This window comes from Microcaecilia unicolor, chromosome 10, assembly GCF_901765095.1.
Source record: "Microcaecilia unicolor chromosome 10, aMicUni1.1, whole genome shotgun sequence".
In the NCBI taxonomy this organism is placed as follows: domain Eukaryota; kingdom Metazoa; phylum Chordata; class Amphibia; order Gymnophiona; family Siphonopidae; genus Microcaecilia; species Microcaecilia unicolor.
Window position 1 is genome coordinate 192,422,934 of NC_044040.1, and position 20,006 is coordinate 192,442,939.

Consider the following 20,006-nt stretch of genomic DNA (forward strand, 5'->3'; position numbering starts at 1 on the left):
GGGGGGGGGTCAATCTTTTAGCACACCTTTGTAAAATGACCCCCAAGTCAGAGAACACTATCCAGGCTCATAGGAATGCTGGCTGAACCTAATGGAAATCCATCTCTATATATACAGTACCACAGATACTGTAATGACTGCCTTCTGAAACTAGCAAATTAGCTAAAAGCTGTTTTACCAGTTTCAAGATTTGAATCAAATAATATCTGACCTGGAAAAATAAAGACATAAATTAGTTCATCCTGATCACAGCCCTATGACCAAGAAACCCAATGACCCAGGTTAGAGAGTTAGTACTCGTTGCCAAGATACAAATATGTTAAAAGTAAATTTCTTCTTACCAATAATAGATTTAAAAAGTTGGTCCCAAGCAGAAGTGTTATCACCAAGCCAGTGACCTGCCCATTTTCCACTGGAAGGATATGTTGAACGAGTAATGATGACTCCTCGCTCTCCTGTTACGTTGAGTAAGGCACTAATATTCATATAAAGATAAACTGATCAGATGATAACAACCCTTTAAAACCTCTGTGTACAATTATAGAATTTTCTTCATTTATTGGATTTACAGATTATAATCTTTCATTGCAGACCCTGTAAGGACAATTCTATAATGTAAAAATCTACATGTACATACTTGTTTCGTGGGTACATTTTAGAATAGAAGCGTTTTCATGTTTGTGTACAAGCATACATACCCAGGTAAATGCTAAGTGCTATTCCGCAAATACCCCTGCAACTTATATGGCATGTATTTGAAAGGGGAGCATCACAGGGGAGCCGCATAAGTACATAAGTACATAAGTACATAAGTACATAAGTACATAAGTACATAAGTAGTGCCATACTGGGAAAGACCAAAGGTCCATCTAGCCCAGCATCCTGTCACCGACAGTGGCCAATCCAGGTCAAGGGCACCTGGCACGCTCCCCAAACGTAAAAACATTCCAGACAAGTTGTACCTAAAAATGAGGAATTTTTCCAGTCCATTTAATAGCGGTCTATGGACTTGTCCTTTAGGAATCTATCTAACCCCTTTTTAAACTCCGTCAAGCTAACCGCCCGTACCACGTTCTCCGGCAATGAATTCCAGAGTCTAATTACACGTTGGGTGAAGAAAAATTTTCTCCGATTCGTTTTAAATTTACCACACTGTAGCTTCAACTCATGCCCTCTAGTCCTAGTATTTTTGGATAGCGTGAACAGTCGCTTCACCTCCACCCGATCCATTCCACTCATTATTTTATACACTTCTATCATATCTCCCCTCAGCCGTCTCTTCTCCAAGCTGAAAAGCCCTAGCCTTCTCAGCCTCTCTTCATAGGAAAGTCGTCCCATCCCCACTATCATTTTCGTCGCCCTTCGCTGTACCTTTTCCAATTCTACTATATCTTTTTTGAGATACGGAGACCAGTACTGAACACAATACTCCAGGTGCGGTCGCACCATGGAGCGATACAACGGCATTATAACATCCGCACACCTGGACTCCATACCCTTCTTAATAACACCCAACATTCTATTCGCTTTCCTAGCCGCAGCAGCACTTAGTCAAGGCTCCCTCTTATATGGGTAACTTACAGAATACTGCGGCGCTAACTGGGCGGTAAAAGGCATTCTACACGCATAGACCATTACCACCCAGTTAACGTGTGAGACCTTACCGCTAAGTCAATGGGTGGTGGTAAGGTCTCAGACTCAAAATGGACGCGCGCCAATTTTCATTTCGCCGCATGTCCATTTTTGGCCCCAAATTTAAAAAAGGCATTTTTTACAGGTGCACTGAAAAAATGGATCTGCGAGCGTCCAAAACATGCGCTTACATGAGCGCAGGCCATTTTTCAGCGCACCTTAGTAAAAGGACCCCTCAGTCAGGTAAAATCGACATCCAAATCTGTGATATTAATCCAAACCTAAACCATAATCAGACTACTTGATCACTGAGAAATGTACCGAAGATTTACCCTGGGATCACATCGACTCCACAAATAGCACCCAATGAGAAAATAACATGCTCCCTTGAGCCTCCAAAGCTTTTTTCCATCTATTTCTTCTGAATTCAATAGAAATCAAACAAAATAAAACAGACTGTCATAGTAATGCTTGAATGTTTTCACTTATATACACTGTCAGCTAGCACATTTGCTTATTTCCGATCTGAGGAAGAAGGGCAACCTTCGAAAGCTAATCAAGAAATGTATTAAGTGATGTCCAATAAAAAAGGTATCATCTTATTTTCTTTTCCATGTTTTATTTTGTTTGATTTCTATAGATTCTACATGGAATGTTGCTATTCCACTAGCAACATTCCATGTAGAAGTCGGCCCTTGCGGATCACCAATGTGGCCGCGCAGGCTTCTGCTTCTGTGAGTCTGACGTCCTGCACGTACGTGCAGGACGTCAGACTCACAGAAACAGAAGCCTGCGCAGCCTTCTACATGGAATGTTGCTAGTGGAATAGCAACATTCCATGTAGAATCTCCAATAGTAGCAACATTCCATGTAGAATCTCCAATGGTATCTATTTTACTGTCATAGTAATGCTTGAATGTTTTCACTTATATACACTGTCATATACCAACATTTGCTTATTTCCGATCTGACGAAGAAGGGAACCTTCCAAAGCTAATCAAGAAATGTATTAAGTGATGTCCAATAAAAAAGGTATCATCTTATTTTCTTTTCCATGTTTTATTTTGTTTGATTTCTATTGATAACCTTAAGAGTGGACTAACACGGCTACCACACTTGTCTACTTCTGAATTCAACAATCTGCAAACCTGAACCCTCTTCATCCCACATCCGTCCAAAATCAGTACTTGTGATTGAAGAATAGGGATGTGCAGTTCTTTGAAATGACACAAGATAGGTCTATGTCATTTCATATCATCTTCAAATTGGAATGATAGAAAAACCCCAAATTTAGGGGGTTTGTCATGGTCAACAATACTTTGCATGCACTAAATGTAGGAATAGCATGGAAATACCCCAAACAAAACATTTCTTAAAACAAAGCAAACCACAAAAAGAAAATGATACAGAATTCAAAATGAAATGAAAAATTCTTCAATGTACACCCTTATTGAAGAGTGTCCCCTTTTCCACCAGCAAGAGGGATAAAAGTGGCTTCCAGCTGGCACTACATGTGCTGAAATGACAGTAGATGGTGCTATTGAGCAGTTCTTGTGTCCTTCCTTCCAGTGAAACAAGGACTCTCTGGAACAATAATAGATTCCAGAATGGTGGTAAGGAGGGGGAGGTTTAAGGGCCTTGGAGTTCAGTTTGATAGGTAAAGAGAAGGGCACAAGAGTTCAGGGGACCCTTCTTTTTCAAGTCAGGTGAAAAAGAGAAATAGCAATATGGAAGGGTTAGAGGATTTCTTTCTCACACTGTGTGGGGAGTGGAGGGAAGGAGGGAGGAAAGCATCTAAGATAAACCCAGATTTTAACCATGTATACCTGAGCTTCGAAGTCTAACAATACAAATGTACTGGCAGATATTGAACCTGCTTTTTGCATAGGGTGGGTCCAGGTGGAAAATGCACATTGGAATTTGAAAATCTCCCTCTCGATGTCAGTAGACTATCACATTAGAATGGAAACTAGACACAGGCAATGATCGCTTTAAATTGTGCAGGATTCCTCCAACCCTATTCCTGCAACTAAATGGCAGATGACGTTTAATGTGAGCAAGTGCAAGGTGATGCATGTGGGAAAAAAGAATCCGAATTATAGCTACGCCATGCAAGGTTCCACGTTAGGAGTTACGGACCAAGAAAGGGATCTGGGTGTCGTCATTGATAATACACTGAAACCTTCTGCTCAGTGTGCTGCTGCGGCTAGGAAAGCAAATAGAATGTTGGGTATTATTAGGAAAGGTATGGAAAACAGGTGTGAGGATGTTAAAATGCCGTTGTATCGCTCCACAGTGCGACTGCACCTTGAGTATTGTGTTCAATTCTGGTTGCCGCATCTCAAGAAAGATATAGTAGAATTGGAAAAGGTACAGCGAAGGGTGACTAAAACGATAGCGGGGATGGGACGACTTCCCTATGAAGAAAGGCTAAGGAGGCTAGGGCTTTTCAGCTTGAAGAAGAGACGGCTGAGAGGAGACATGATAAAGGTATATAAAATAATGAGTGGAGTGGAACAGGTGGATGTGAAGCGTCTGTTCATGCTTTCCAAAAATACTAGGACTAGGGGGCATGCGATGAAACTACAGTGTAGTAAATTTAAAACAAATAGGAGAAAATCTTTCTTCACCCAACGCATAATTAAACTCTGGAATTCGTTGCCGGAGAACGTGGTAAAGGCGGTTAGCTTAGCAGAGTTTAAAAAGGGGTTAGACGGTTTCCTAAAGGACAAGTCCATAAACTGCTACTAAATGGACTTGGGAAAAATCCACAATTCCAGGAATAACATGTATAGAATGTTTGTACATTTGGGAAGCTTGACAGGTGCCCTTGGCCTGGATTGGCCGCTGTTGGGGACAGGATGCTGGGCTCGATGGTCCCTTGGTCTTTTCCCAGTATGGCATTACTTATGTACTTAACTGGAGGGTAGTGATTGGAATCACTAGAGACAGGCAGGAAGTCTGGAGTCCTGCAGAGCTTGTCTGTCCCTCAGTACTGAAAATGTGATGATAAACAGCACCTCAAATTGGCATGACAGAGGACCTCTGCACAGCTTAGAGGGAACAATGTACATAAGTACATAAGTAATGTCATACTGGGAAAAGACCAAGGGTCCATCGAGCCCAGCATCTTGTCCACGACAGCGGCCAATCCAGGCCAAGGGCACCTGGCAAGCTTCCCAAACGTACAAACATTCTATACATGTTATTCCTGGGATTTGGGATTTTTCCAAGTCCGTTTAGTAGCGGTTTATGGACTTGGCCTTTAGGAAACCGTACAACCCCTTTTTAAACTCTGCTAAGCTAACCGCCTTCACCACATTTTCCGGCAATGAATTCCAGAGTTTAATTACACATTGGGTGAAGAAAACTTTTCTCCGATTTGTTTTAAATTTACTACACTGTAGTTTAATCGCATGCCCCCTAGTCCTAGTATTTTTGGAAAGCGTGAACAGACGCTATTTCATTTTCATATCCCCACATTTATTTTATGCCAGATACTTTGCCCCTACTTTACTGCAGGTGTAAAGTCCATGGATTCTTTTCTATAGGCTGTTAATCTTGATGTATAATTTTTTACATAACAATTCTTCAGCACAATGTACTGAATCTAGTCCCCTATGTGCAAATGCTGATCCAACACTTACATTTATAAATATTGGCAATTCTACATATATGAATCAAGTTTGCCTGTTTGATCCCCACAGTCTGCAATTTTCCAAACTTACCTCAATAAGCTATAAATGTGAATATGGGACATAAATACACATTTGTGAAAATTGCACAGGACCTTTTAACTTGCGGAGTTTGCACAAATAATCAAAGCACATCATAAATGATTGCCTCTGGAGAAAGCACCTGCAGAAATTTGTGTTTGTGTTTTTTTTCTGCTGGTATTTATTTTTTTCCTGCCACAACTATGCATGGTGTTCCTTCCCTGACCTAAGCCTGCCAAAGGGGTTGCTGCCAAACAATATGGCTACAATTGTGCATGTGGAATAAACTCAGTCCAATAGAAGAGTGAGGAATGTATTCTCTGTTACTAACTCTATGTAACAGTAGCAGTAAGAAAAGCATCCCTATGGGGACCTGTTTCACCATACGCAGTGGTGTGCTGGAGCAGGCTCTGACAGGCTCGCAAGAGCCGGTTGTTAAGTTTTTAAGAATTTTGGGAGCCGGTTGTTAAAGTAGGGCCCTCCATGGCTACTTTAACAACTGGCTCCCAAAATGTGGGCTTGGGCCCCCCTGCAGAGCATATACAAAAACATGGACTGATGAGACAAAGTCAGCACGGATTTAGTGAAGGGAAGTCTTGCCTCACCAATCTAATGCATTTTTTTGAGGGGGTAAGCAAACATGTGGACAATGGGGAGCCGGTTGATATTGTATATCTGGATTTTCAGAAGGCGTTTGACAAAGTGCCGCACGAAAGACTCCTGAAGAAATTGCAGAGTCATGGAATCGGAGGTAGGGTATTATTATGGATTAAGAACTGGTTGAAAGATAGGAAGCAGAGAGTAGGATTGCGTGGCCAGTATTCTCAGTGGAGGAGGGTAGTTAGTGGGGTCCCGCAGGGGTCTGTGCTGGGTCCGTTGCTTTTTAATGTATTTATAAATGACCTAGAGATGGGAATAACTAGTGAGGTAATTAAATTCGCCGATGACACAAAATTATTCAGGGTCGTCAAGTCGCAGGAGGAATGTGAACGATTACAGGAGGACCTTGCGAGACTGGGAGAATGGGCGTGCAAGTGGCAGATGAAGTTCAATGTTGACAAGTGCAAAGTGATGCATGTGGGTAAGAGGAACCCGAATTATAGCTACGTCTTGCAAGGTTCCGCGTTAGGAGTTACGGATCAAGAAAGGGATCTGGGTGTCGTCGTCGATGATACGCTGAAACCTTCTGCTCAGTGTGCTGCTGCGGCTAGGAAAGCGAATAGAATGTTGGGTGTTATTAAGAAGGGTATGGAGTCCAGGTGTGCGGATGTTATAATGCCGTTGTATCGCTCCATGGTGCGACCGCACCTGGAGTATTGTGTTCAGTACTGGTCTCCGTATCTCAAAAAAGATATAGTAGAATTGGAAAAGGTACAGCGAAGGGCGACGAAAATGATAGTGGGGATGGGACGACTTTCCTATGAAGAGAGGCTGAGAAGGCTAGGGCTTTTCAGCTTGGAGAAGAGACGGCTGAGGGGAGATATGATAGAAGTGTATAAAATAATGAGTGGAATGGATCGGGTGGATGTGAAGCGACTGTTCACGCTATCCAAAAATACTAGGACTAGAGGGCATGAGTTGAAGCTACAGTGTGGTAAATTTAAAACGAATCGGAGAAAATTTTTCTTCACCCAACGTGTAATTAGACTCTGGAATTCATTGCCGGAGAACGTGGTACGGGCGGTTAGCTTGACGGAGTTTAAAAAGGGGTTAGATAGATTCCTAAAGGACAAGTCCATAGACCGCTATTAAATGGACTGGAAAAATTCCTCATTTTTAGGTATAACTTGTCTGGAATGTTTTTACGTTTGGGGAGCGTGCCAGGTGCCCTTGACCTGGATTGGCCACTGTCGGTGACAGGATGCTGGGCTAGATGGACCTTTGGTCTTTCCCAGTATGGCACTACTTATGTACTTATGTACTTATGCTGAGCCCTGCTAGCCAAGTAAATAGACTGCTGCTGCTCCCAGCTACTTGTTTCCAGCTCTGAGCGGACGTTGGGAGTGGTGGCAGTCCATTTATTGGCTGCCAGCAAAGGTATGCCTAGCGTGCCCGCACGAAGGGAGGGAGGAGAGAGAGGCAAGCGTTGCTCCCCCCCTCACCCGGCCACCCCTGGCCCTTCCAACTGCAGAGCTGGCTATGTCCGGAGAAAGAGCCTGTTGTTAAAAATTTACCACACACCCCTGACCATACGGCTTCCTCACGGGAATCGATACTGCGGTCATACTGCACGACTGCCGGCACAGAGTTAAACCGGCAGATGTGCACAAGAAGTCACGGCAGTATTGATTCCCCTGAGGAAGCCGTAGGGTGAAACGGGTCCCGTAGGGATGCTTTTCTTACTGCCTTACGCTGCCTCGTAAAAGCTAAGTTGGATTTTGTTATAACTGAAAATATTTTGCATCAATGAAAATAAACAATTGGGGGGTTTTATGACCAATGATAGAAGCTTGCACTGTGTCTAGGACGCTGGTGTTTAACATTATAACACCGCATAAGATGCCACGGGCGTCTGAGGTCTTTTCCCTCAATTTGTTCACATAGAGTTAGTAACAGAGAATACATTCCTCAGTCTTCTTTTGGACTGAGTTTCTCATTTCTGAGTGAGTTTCCAGCGGAACTTTGATACTTTGGCATGTGGAAGAAACACATAATTCTACCAACATTGGGAGTAGAATATTTTCAAGGGAAAATGCTTCTGTACTAATGGAAATGGCTTTTGAAAATTGCCATCCTCTTAACTACCTGGACTTAGTTCTAAGCATAAAGAAGAAATCTGTAAACGTCTTCTGAAAATAAGCCGAGCGTTTATAATTTCCAGTTTGCTACTTCCTCAGTATGAAGCATATATATTTGAAGATGTATCTTTTATCATAATACTAGTAAAAAAGGATCGTTTCTGGATCAAATGAAACGGGCGCTAGCAAGGTTTTCCTCCCCAACACCCCCTCCCTCCCTACCCACTGGTTTGTCGTTCTGAAGCCACTGACGCCATAGGTCCGCACCTCGTGAACGCACCTTCATCAGCTTCTTGGTTGTGAAGCCACTGACGCCATTGCCCCGCCCTCGATGCGTGACGCCATTGCTCCGCCCTCGACGTCATCACGTTTGACGCGAGGGCGGGGCCCAGCGACATGGTGCTTTCGGTGGCTTCAGCACCATGAACCCTTCATTACGGAAGTGTCCTCAGAACGTTGAGGGTGAGTTTTATATACGGAAGTGACGTCCGTGTCCTCAGAACGTTGAGGGTGAGTTTTATTATATTAGATTCTCTTCCATGGAGGTCAGATTTTAGAATAGAGAAAGATATGCCATTCTCTTCAGTTTTCAATTAGTATCTGCTGACTACTCAAATCATGCTTTGGTTTGGCTGAGAGAATGAGAATCAAATGTGCTTTATTGCCCTGTCAGCACTTGCTGCAAATGCTTTGATTGACAGTGACAGCCTGGTGCAATGCCAAACATAACATCCACTCAGCCAAAAAATTCCAGTGGCCTTGATATTATCTTTCTTTATTGCATTTTTAAAGTTAGGAAGGGCTTGGAGGTCATTAAGACCCATAGATAAATGCTGTTCTTTGCTTGCTCATTGAATTGGAAATGAAACAATGTGCTTATATTATCATTATCTCTTACATTATCTAGAAGAGAATGGAATATTAGTCAGTAGAGAATTAAAGTATAATAACGTTCGCTACCTGAGACAGTGAATTAATGCTAGGAAAAGCTTACATACACTCTTTTCCTAAAAAGATCCATCATCTCTCAAGTCAATTTCCAAAAGACTGATATGATCATAAAGCAGGAAAAAAAAAAGTTTGCAAGACCGAGTATTTAAATATTATGCCTACTCAACATATAAGCAAAAGCTTAAAGTAAATCAGTAACATAATTAAAAATGTCCAATTATACCTTCAGGCACAAAATGTTTAATATTTTTAATGATGTTAATTACTTGGGGGTTACTGTTTTAGTAATTACTATTTAATGACTGGAACTGTTACTGAAAACACCTCTGCCTTGTGGTAAACGAATGTCAGAAAATATTATGCTATGACGATGTTATTTATAATATAGATTGTCACCTCCAAATGGATTCAGAGAACATTCCAAAATATAAATTCCCTACTTCTCCTATAAATTCATTCTGATATGTTTCAATGTGTTGGGCATAGAGAATAGTTGAGGGCGTACCATTAATTTATGCTATAAGTTATTATCCCCATAACAACATGGAGGGGCATAATCGAACTGGGCGCCCATCTTTAAGGGCGCCCCGGCGATTTTCATTTCGAGGTGCGGTCGCACTATGGAGCGATACAAAGGTAGAGTCTCAAAAAGTGGAACATTCCATGCTACCTAAGCAGTGGTTTTCTCCAGGTTTACCTTAATGACTTTATCTTCAGGAATCTGAACAATTTTTAAATACAGCTACATAGTAACATAGTAAATGGCAGCAGATAAAAACCTTCGTGGTTCATCCAGTCTGCCCAACTGTCTGAGCCAGATTATGTTGGCTACACATAGGTAGTGAAGGCATACGCTGTGGCCCGCTCCACTTCTTCCTTCCCTGGGCCTCCTTAACCCAACTCTGACCCCGCCTTTTATACTTCCTGGCAGCTGTCCTCCTGGCTCCACCCCTCCTGTCTCACTTCCTCTTTAGGCAGGACTACGGGACTTAAGGTGGTTGTGAGGGAGTATTCTTAAGAGACAGAGGCAGGAAGTGAATGTTTGAACTGCATTTAGCCATTCCACAGTCCAACAAAGGAATGATGTCAGCTCAAGGTGGAATGAAGAAGCAAATTGTATTGGAGCAACTCAAAAGACCTGTTCCACTCTATGCAGGATATCATAGACCTCTATCATATCTCCTTTCAGCTGTCTTTTCTCCACGCTGAAGAGCCCTAGTTGCTTTAGCCTTTCCTTATACAAGTAGTTCCATCCCCTTAATAATTTTGGTAGTCTTTCGTTGTACTTTTTCTAATTCTGCTGTATCTTTTTTTCAGATGCAGTGACCAGAATTACACACAATACTCAAAGTGTGGTCACACAATGGGGCAATATAGAGGCATTATGGTATTCCTTGTTTTATTTTCTATTCCTTTCCTAACAATTACTAATATTCTGTTTGCATTTTTGGCTGGTGCAACACACTGAGCAGAAGACTTCAATGTATTGATCACGATGACATCTAAATCTTTTTTCCTGGGTGGTGACCCTTTATGTGGAACCTGGCATTGTGTAGCTATAATTTAGGTAATTGTTCCTAATATGCATCACTTTGCACTTGTCCACATTAAACTTCATCTGACATTTGCATGTCCAGTCATGTAGACTTGCAAGGTCCACCTGCAAATTCTTACAGCCTGTATATGACTTCAGAACTTTGAATAATTGTGTGCCATCTGCAAATTTGATTGCATCGGTCATCGTTCCCATTACCAGATCATTTATAAATATGTTAAAAAATCCCAGTACAAACCCCTGTGGCATTCCACTATTCATCTTCTTCCACTGAGAAAACTGACAATTTAACTCTACTCTCTGTTTTATCTTTTAACCTATACAGTGGGGGAAATAAGTATTTGATCCCTTGCTGATTTTGTAAGTTTGCCCACTGACAAAGACATGAGCAGCCCATAATTGAAGGGTAGGTTATTGGTAACAGTGAGAGTTAGCACATCACAAATTAAATCCGGAAAATCACATTGTGGAAAGTATATGAATTTATTTGCATTCTGCAGAGGGAAATAAGTATTTAATCCCTCTGGCAAACAAGACCTAATACTTGGTGGCAAAACCCTTGTTGGCAAGCACAGCGGTCAGACGTCTTCTGTAGTTGATGATGAGGTTTGCACACATGTCAGGAGGAATTTTGGTCCACTCCTCTTTGCAGATCATCTCTAAATCATTAAGAGTTCTGGGCTGTCGCTTGGCAACTCGCAGCTTCAGCTCCCTCCATAAGTTTTCAATGGGATTAAGGTCTGGTGACTGGCTAGGCCACTCCATGACCCTAATGTGCTTCTTCCTGAGCCACTCCTTTGTTGCCTTGGCTGTATGTTTTGGGTCATTGTCGTGCTGGAAGACCCAGCCACGACCCATTTTTAAGGCCCTGGCGGAGGGAAGGAGGTTGTCACTCAGAATTGTACGGTACATGGCCCCATCCATTCTCCCATTGATGCGGTGACGTAGTCCTGTGCCCTTAGCAGAGAAACACCCCCAAAACATAACATTTCCACCTCCATGCTTGACAGTGGGGACGGTGTTCTTTGGGTCATAGGCAGCATTTCTCTTCCTCCAAACACGGCGAGTTGAGTTCATGCCAAAGAGCTCAATTTTTGTCTCATCTGACCACAGCACCTTCTCCCAATCACTCTCGGCATCATCCAGGTGTTCACTGGCAAACTTCAGACGGGCCGTCACATGTGCCTTCCGGAGCAGGGGGACCTTGCGGGCACTGCAGGATTGCAATCCGTTATGTCGTAATGTGTTACCAATGGTTTTCGTGGTGACAGTGGTCCCAGCTGCCTTGAGATCATTGACAAGTTCCCCCCTTGTAGTTGTAGGCTGATTTCTAACCTTCCTCATGATCAAGAATACCCCACGAGGTGAGATTTTGCGTGGAGCCCCAGATCTTTGTCGATTGACAGTAATTTTGTACTTCTTCCATTTTCTTACTATGGCACCAACAGTTGTCTCCTTCTCGCCCAGCGTCTTACTGATGGTTTTGTAGCCCATTCCAGCCTTGTGCAGGTGTATGATCTTGTCCCTGACATCCTTAGACAGCTCCTTGCTCTTGGCCATTTTGTAGAGGTTAGAGTCTGACTGATTCACTGAGTCTGTGGACAGGTGTCTTTCATACAGGTGACCATTGCCGACAGCTGTCTGTCATGCAGGTAACGAGTTGATTTGGAGCATCTACCTGGTCTGTAGGGGCCAGATCTCTTACTGGTTGGTGGGGGATCAAATACTTATTTCCCTCTGCAGAATGCAAATAAATTCATATACTTTCCACAATGTGATTTTCCGGATTTAATTTGTGATGTGCTATCTCTCACTGTTACCAATAACCTACCCTTCAATTATGGGCTGCTCATGTCTTTGTCAGTGGGCAAACTTACAAAATCAGCAAGGGATCAAATACTTATTTCCCCCACTGTATTTCCTCAGGAGTCTCTGATGGTGAACTTTGTCAAAAGCTTTCTGAAAATCTAGAAACACTACATCAACTGCCTCACCATTGATTCTATCCCATTAAACAATATTTGTCAGATGTTCAGTCATTTTATTCTCTATAATGGTAGTCTATACCATTTTGCCCAGCATGACATCATGCTCATCGGTCTATATTTTCCCAGATCACCCCAGAAGCTTTCCAAGCTTCAGACTGGCATGATGATGTGTAGTTTGTATCGGGGCAGGGTTTGTGTGGATTATGGGTGGAGTTCGCAAGAATGCACCTAGATTGTACACCAGCTTATAATCGAACGAGAAAAACGCCCAAGTTCCGACCTAAATCGGGAGATGGGCGTCTTTCTCACAAAAACAAATAAAGCGGTATAATCGAAAGCCGAACTTTGGACGCTTTCAACTGCACTCCGTCGCGGATGCGGACAAAGTGGACGGGGGCGTGTCGGAGGCGTGGTGAAGGCGGAACTGGGGCGTGGTTATCACCCGAACAGAGATGGGCGCCTTTCGCCGATAATGGATGCGTTTGTAGCTAGAATTTAGGGCACTTTTCCTGGACCCTGTTTTTTCACGAATAAGGCCCCAAAAAGTGCCCTAAATGACCAGATGACCCCCAGAGGGAGTCGGGGATGACCTCCCCTGACTCCCCCAGTGGTCACTAACCCCCTCCCACCACAAAAAATGATGTTTCACAACTTTTTATTTTCACCCTCAAATGTCATACCCTCCTCCCAAGCAGCAGTATGCAGGTCCCTGGAGCAGTTGTTAGGGGTGCAGTGGACGTCAGGCAGGTGGACCCAGGCCCATCCCCCCCCTACCTGTTACAATTGTGCTGCTTAATGCTTAGTCGTCCAACCCCCCCAAACCCACTGTACCCACATGTAGGTGCCCCCCTTCACCCCTTAGGGCTATAGTAATGGTGTAGACTTGTGGGCAGTGGGTTTTGAGGGGGATTTGGGGGGCTCAACACCCAAGGGAAGGGTGCTGTGCACCTGGGAGCTCTTTTACCTTTTTTTTTGTTTTTGTAAAAGTGCCCCCTAGGGTGCCCGGTTGGTGTCCTGGCATGTGAGGGGGACCAGTGCACTACGAATGCTGGCTCCTCCCATGACCAAAGGGCTTGTATTTGGTCGTTTTTGAGATGGGCGTCGTCGGTTTCCATTATCAGCGAAAACTGAGGTCGTCCATCTCTAAGGTTGACCATCTCAACATTTAGGTCGACCATCTCTTAGGTCGACCTAAATTCTGAGATTTGGGCATCCCCGACCGTATTATCAAAACGAAAGATGGACGCCCATCTTGTTTCGATAATACGGGATACCCCGCCCCTTCGCGGGGACATCCTCAGAGATGGGCGCCCTTAGAGATGGGTGTCCCTGTTCGAAAATGCCCCTCACAATGTACTAATGGGTGAATTCTGTATATGGTGCCAAAAATAAATTAGTGCTGAAATAAAAAGGGGTTTAGCACTATTCTATAAACCTCACCTAAAGTTATGCACAGTTTATAGAATACATGTAGTCTAAAATGTAGGTGCGACCATTTACGCCAACTAAAATTTGGTTCAAATGCCCACACCTAACAGGCGTGGATCGGGCATATTCTATTACAATGTATGTAATTTTTAGGAACACCCACAACTGGCCCATGCCCCTCCCATGACAACACCCCCTTTGAGATCCACACTTTAGAATTTACATGCACCACTTTAGAGAATATGTCTATAACAGTGGTTCCCAAACCTGGTCTTGGAGGCACCCCAGCCAGTCAGGTTTTCAGGATATCCACAATGACTATGTATGAGAGAGATTTGCATCCAGTGGAAGCAGTGCATGCAAATATCTCTCATGAATATTCATTGTGGATATCCTGAAAACCTGACTTCATGGGATGCCTCCAGCAGTGGTGTAGCTATGTGGGGCCTGAGGGGGCCTGGGCCCCCATAGATTTGGCCCTGGCCCCCTGCTGACGATCCCCTTGAGCCCCCCTCCCGCCACCAACTCTCCCCGCCGTCGCCGCCCGCCCCGCCACCGCATCAGATACCTTTTTTGCTGGCGGGGGTCCCTGAACCCCGCCAGCCGAAGAGAGTCTTCTTCAGTGCCGGAGTAGCACCTTCGTTCAACGAAGTTCCTGCGATCAGCTGTTTTGACGTCTTACATCCTGCACCGTGCATGTAGCCCCGTGCAGAACGTAAGGCGTCGAAACAGCTGATTGCACCAGGAACTTTGTTGAACAAAGGCGCTACTCCGGCACTGAAGAAGACTCTCTTCGGCTGGCGGGGTTCGGGGACCCCTGCCAGCAAAAAAGGTATCTGATGCGGGGCGGGCGGTGACGGTGGCAGGAGGGGGGTTCAAGGGGATCGTCGGCAGGCCGGCAGGGAGGTCCAATGTGGCAGCGGCGGCTCGGGGGCGGCTAAACAGTGCCCCCCCCCCCCACTTCGGGCTCTGGCCCCCCTCCCGGTGAGGTCTGGCTACACCCCTGGCCTCCAGGACCAGGATTTGGAACTACTGGTCTAGAAAGTTGCACATGTAAATTCTAATTAGTGCCAATTAGTGCCAATAATTGCTTGTCAGTGGCCAATTATCAGCAGGGGTAAAAGGGGAATTCAGTGAATGGAAGCTGAAGTTAGGCATCAGGAAGTTCTGTGCTAAACTGATATTCTGCAAAGGGTGCTTTCTTTGTCCCTAGTGGACTCACAATCTCAGCTTTTGCATCTGGAGCAATGGAGGGTTAAATGGCTTGCCCAGGATCACATGAAGCTACTACTACTATTTATCACTTCTATAGCACTACTAGATGTACACAGCACTGTACATATTATATGCAGGTACTTTCTCTGTTCCCAGTGGGCTCTAAGGTGTTTTTTTTTGTACCTGGGGCAATGAAGGGTTAAGTGACTTGCTCAGGGTCACAAGGATCTGCAATGGGAATCAAACCTAGTTCCCTTGGTGCTCAGCCCACTGCACTAATCATTAGGCTCCTCCTCCAATTCAATATAACAGCTTGAATAACAGAAAACTCAAAGAGTAAAAAAATAATACATTCAAAACAAAATTTTAAAAAAACTTAGTAATCCCCGTTTTTCTCAAATGAATGCAAGTATGAGCGCATAAATACCCCATATAAAAATTATTCTTAAGTGTGTATTCTTGTCATCATGAACACTTGACATTAAGGGCCCTGTTTACTAAGCCGTGTTAAGGGTGCACTAGCGTTCTTAGCGTGCGCTAACCCTGTAGATGCCCATAATATTCCTATAGACATCTACACGCCTATAGGAGTATTATTACATGCTAAAATATTAGAACATGCTAAAAAAGCTAGTGCACCATAGTAAACCTTACATCTACCTTACATATACTGAAAAGAAAACGACATTGACCCAGACTCTATCTCCCACCTTATCCTCCTCTCTCTATCACCTGTCTCTACCTACCAATCCATCCATTTACTACCCATCCATCCTTCTATTATGTTATACTTAAATTTCCTACTTTACATAACAAAATTCTGTGTTACCTATTACTATGTAAGCCGCATTGAGCCTGCTTTTAGTGGGAAAGTGCGGGATACAAATATAATAAATAAATTAATAAATAAAGAGGGCCCTAAGTAGTTTCATGAGGGGCATTTTAATGCACCTAGACATGCAAAAAAGCCTTTGGAATATTACATCAATAAACAGGTTGTTTTTTAGCAGGTTACTTAGATGGAAAAGCCAAGTGGGCGCCTATTTGTGTTGCCTATGGTCTTTATAAAACAGCTGGTTGATATTCAAAATGATTTATTTATTATTTATTTCTTTTTGGTACATTTATAGCCCACATTATCCCACAAAAGCGGGCTCAATGTGGCTTACACTATTACCAATGGTACAATTCAAGGAGGGAACGGATTCAATAAAGTCAAAGGAAGGGGTAAGTACAAGTGGATAAGATAGGGATGAGGAAGACTAGGGTATAACATTGGCGGTGGGATAAGCATTCTTGAATAAAAACGTCTTTAAGGATGTCTTAAAGAGCTGGTGGTCAACAGTTCTGAATATCGATTTAACCAGCTAAATTGTTTGTTCTGTGCTGTTCGCCAATTTTCAGCGGTTAGTGCCTAAGGACTCTGTTTACTAAGCCACGCTAGAGGCGTGATAGCGTTTTTAGCACGCATTAAGCATTAGCAGGCATTAACTGTGTAGGCACCTATAATTACTATTATTTGTTACATTTGTATCCCACATTTTCCCATATATTTGCAGGCTCAATGTGGCTTACATAATACCGTGAAGGCATTCGCCAAATCCGGTACGGGATAGGTACAAAATGTTGTATTGGGATAGGGAAGATATGTTGTATTGGGATAGGGAAGATAAGATTCAATCAAGTTGGGTTGAGGTAAAAGAGTTCATTAATGTCCAATATGATCTTTAATAGTGAGGTGTTGCAGGGTTGAGTCATTCGGATATGCCCTTCTGAATAGGTGAGTCTTTAAGGACTTTCTGAATTTTAGGTAATCATAAGTTGTTTTCATCACTTCTGGCAATGCGTCATATTCCTATGAGTGTCTACATGGTTAATATATGCTAATTTTTAGCACGAGCTAAAAATGCTAAGCACACTTTGGTAAACAGAGCCCTAAGTGAAAATTGGGGGTTTTCCAAGGGCGAAGTCAGCAGTTGGCCAGTTAAGTGCTGATATTCAACACTTGACCAGCTGGGGTAACCGCATAAATGGTTCTGCATAAAACACAGTCCTATCTTTACGTGGCAACCCATGGCTAGTTAAGTTCTGAATATCGACTTAACCTAACCGGATATACGTTAGCTGGTTCCACATAAACCGGATATTCAATACCGAAGACCACCACCACCGGCTGAATATTGATCCCTAGTTTTTTTTAAATAGGCAACTATATGGCGTTCCCACCTAAATCTACCCTTCACTTGCTAACTCTGATGGTGCATTAACCAGTGTTAGCTGGTTACTGAACTACAGTAAATGAAGCTCCTGTTCTGGTCAAAACAATACTGCAGAAGTTAAGAAAGAATCAACTATTTTAACAGCTAATAAACTACCTAATATACCGTAAAAGGAAATACAAAGGTTTAATGCAATTGTGAAAAAGAATCACTTACTCATATGTTGGTTTTGTATGTGACCAGCCGTATAAATTATGCACATCATAGTGTCTAACTGGTTTTCCACTTGGAAGTTGCTGTTGGCTCTCCATACAGAGGGTCTTATGACTTAAACCCTTCTCTCTTGATTCCAGTGCTAATAAAAATGAGATTCATAATAATGCAGATATAAGCAGACTATAAATGAATAAACCATAACCATAACCACAAAGCAGTTCAACTAAAACAACAATAAAACAATGCTGCAGCTTGGTAAAAGGGACCCTAGGAAAATTAGGCACAACTTTCTTTAGAAATGTGACCCCTAGAGGTAGTATCATGAAACTACCACTTAGGGGATGTTAGGGCCATTTGAACCTTTGTGCGGGTGGGGCAGTAGCAATTGTGAACACCTCCTAGTTCTCCACTTGCAACTAGACACAAGGGAAACCCCCAGTAAATGCCAAGTGGAGGAGTAAGGGATTGAGAAAGAGTGTATTGGTGGGGGTCAGTTTGGAGTGACTGTTGGGGGTTAGGGCTATTGATCAGAGGAGAAGGATTGTTCCTGACACCTCCAACTCCTTTAAAAGATAGTAGGCCTGATTTTGGGCATGTGATCTTTGCATTACTGAGGCCAGGAATGCACAATAATCCCAGTTGTAGAACTGAAAACTTCACTCTACGTCATGAGTCACTAATCTGCAGTACTGAGTTACCATAGGTTAGTAGCTCATATGGTAAACTGAACTGCAATAAGTTATCACATCTTAGTAACTATGGCCTTAAGTTGGATCATTGAAAATATAATGTATGCATTTAACTTTATTTCAGCAGTCAAAGTTAGATCAATAGATTGTCTGTATTATCTATATATATAAAAGGCAACCCCAACGTTCTATGAAGCCTCCAGCCGGAAGTGTGAAGCGCCAGAGATATCTGGTTTCCCCATGAGTGAAGGAAAACAGCACAGCACGAAATCCCTCTCTCTAACAGTGAAGGACTCAGAGGGGGGAGGGGACAGAGACGCCCTCACTCTCTCTGTAACACAAACACAGCACAGCAGGAAACTTAACACTGAAGGACTGGACTCGGAGGGGGGAGGGGGAGGGAGAGAGGGCAGAGGGCAGGGACACTCCCACATGCACACTCTGAAGAAAACCTTGCTAGCCCCCGTTTCATTTGCATCAGAAACGGGGCTTTTTTACTAGTTGCTTTATAAATAACAAGTCCAGTCCCAATCAATGCTCGGATCATGGCCCTTTTTCATAGGCTTACTGCATATCTCAGTCTTTTAGTGATTTATATGGCCAAAGTTTTAGTGCTATCTATTCCAGTAATTCTGGAAATAAGCACATATCCTGCTTATTTTTGAAGGAGAAGGCCGGCCATCTTCCGACACAAATCGAGAGATGGCTGGCCATCTCCTAAACCTGGCCAAATCGGTATAATCAAAAGCCGATTTTGGCCAGCTTCAACTTCTTTCCATCGCGGAGCCGGCCAAACTTTAAGGGGGTGTGTCGGCAGTGTACCGAAGGCACGACTGGGGCGTGATTACGAGATGGCCAGCTTCGCCCGATAATGGAAAAAAGAAAGCCGGCCATGACAAGCATTTGGCCAACTTTACTTGGTCCCTTTTTGTTGACAACCAAACCTCAAAAAGGTGCCCCAACTGACCATATGACCACCGGAGGGAATCGGGGATCACCTCCCCTTACTCCTCCAGTGGTCACCAACCCCCTCCCACCCTAAAAAAAAATTTAAAAAACATTTTTTTTTGCCAGCCTCTATGCCAGCCTCAAATGTTATACCCAGCTCCATGACAGCAGTATGCAGGTCCCTGGAGCTGTTTTTAGTGGGTGCAGTGCACTTCAGGCAGATGGACCCAGGCCCATCCCCCCCTACCTGTTACACTTGTGGTGGTAAATGGGAGCCCTCCACCCCCCCAAAAAAACCCACTGTACCCACATGTAGGTGCCCCCCTTCATCCCTAAGGGCTATGGTAGTGGTGTACAGTTGTGGGGAGTGGGTTTTGGGGGGGATTTGGGAGTTCAGCACCCAAGGTAAGGGAGCTATGCACCTGGAAGCAATTTATGAAGTCCACTGCAGTGCCCCCTAGGGTGCCCGGTTGGCGTCCTGGCATGTCAGGGGGACCAGTGCACTACAAATGCTGGCTCCTCCCACGACCAAATGGCTTGGATTTGGCCGGGTTTGAGATCGCCGCCATTAGTTTCCATTATTGGCGAACACCCATGGTGGCCATTTCTAAAGCCCAGACCAAATGTTGAGATTTGGCCGGCCCCGACCGTATTATCGAAATGAAAGATGGCCAGCCATGTTGTTTCGATTAAATGATGCGTCAAGCATTA

At 43.7% G+C, this 20,006-nt stretch overlaps 1 protein-coding gene across 1 annotated transcript in view; it reads right to left on the reverse strand.

Annotated features, from left to right (window-relative positions):
- SI (sucrase-isomaltase) overlaps nt 1-20,006 on the reverse strand; it is a 230,712-nt gene that overhangs the window by 38,322 nt on the left and 172,384 nt on the right. The window contains exons 37-38 of the mRNA XM_030216421.1: nt 17,659-17,797; nt 342-475 (exon numbers count right to left, since the gene is read on the reverse strand). Of these exons, the coding sequence (XP_030072281.1) occupies nt 342-475; nt 17,659-17,797 (273 nt within the window). The remainder of the gene's footprint in view (nt 1-341; nt 476-17,658; nt 17,798-20,006) is intronic.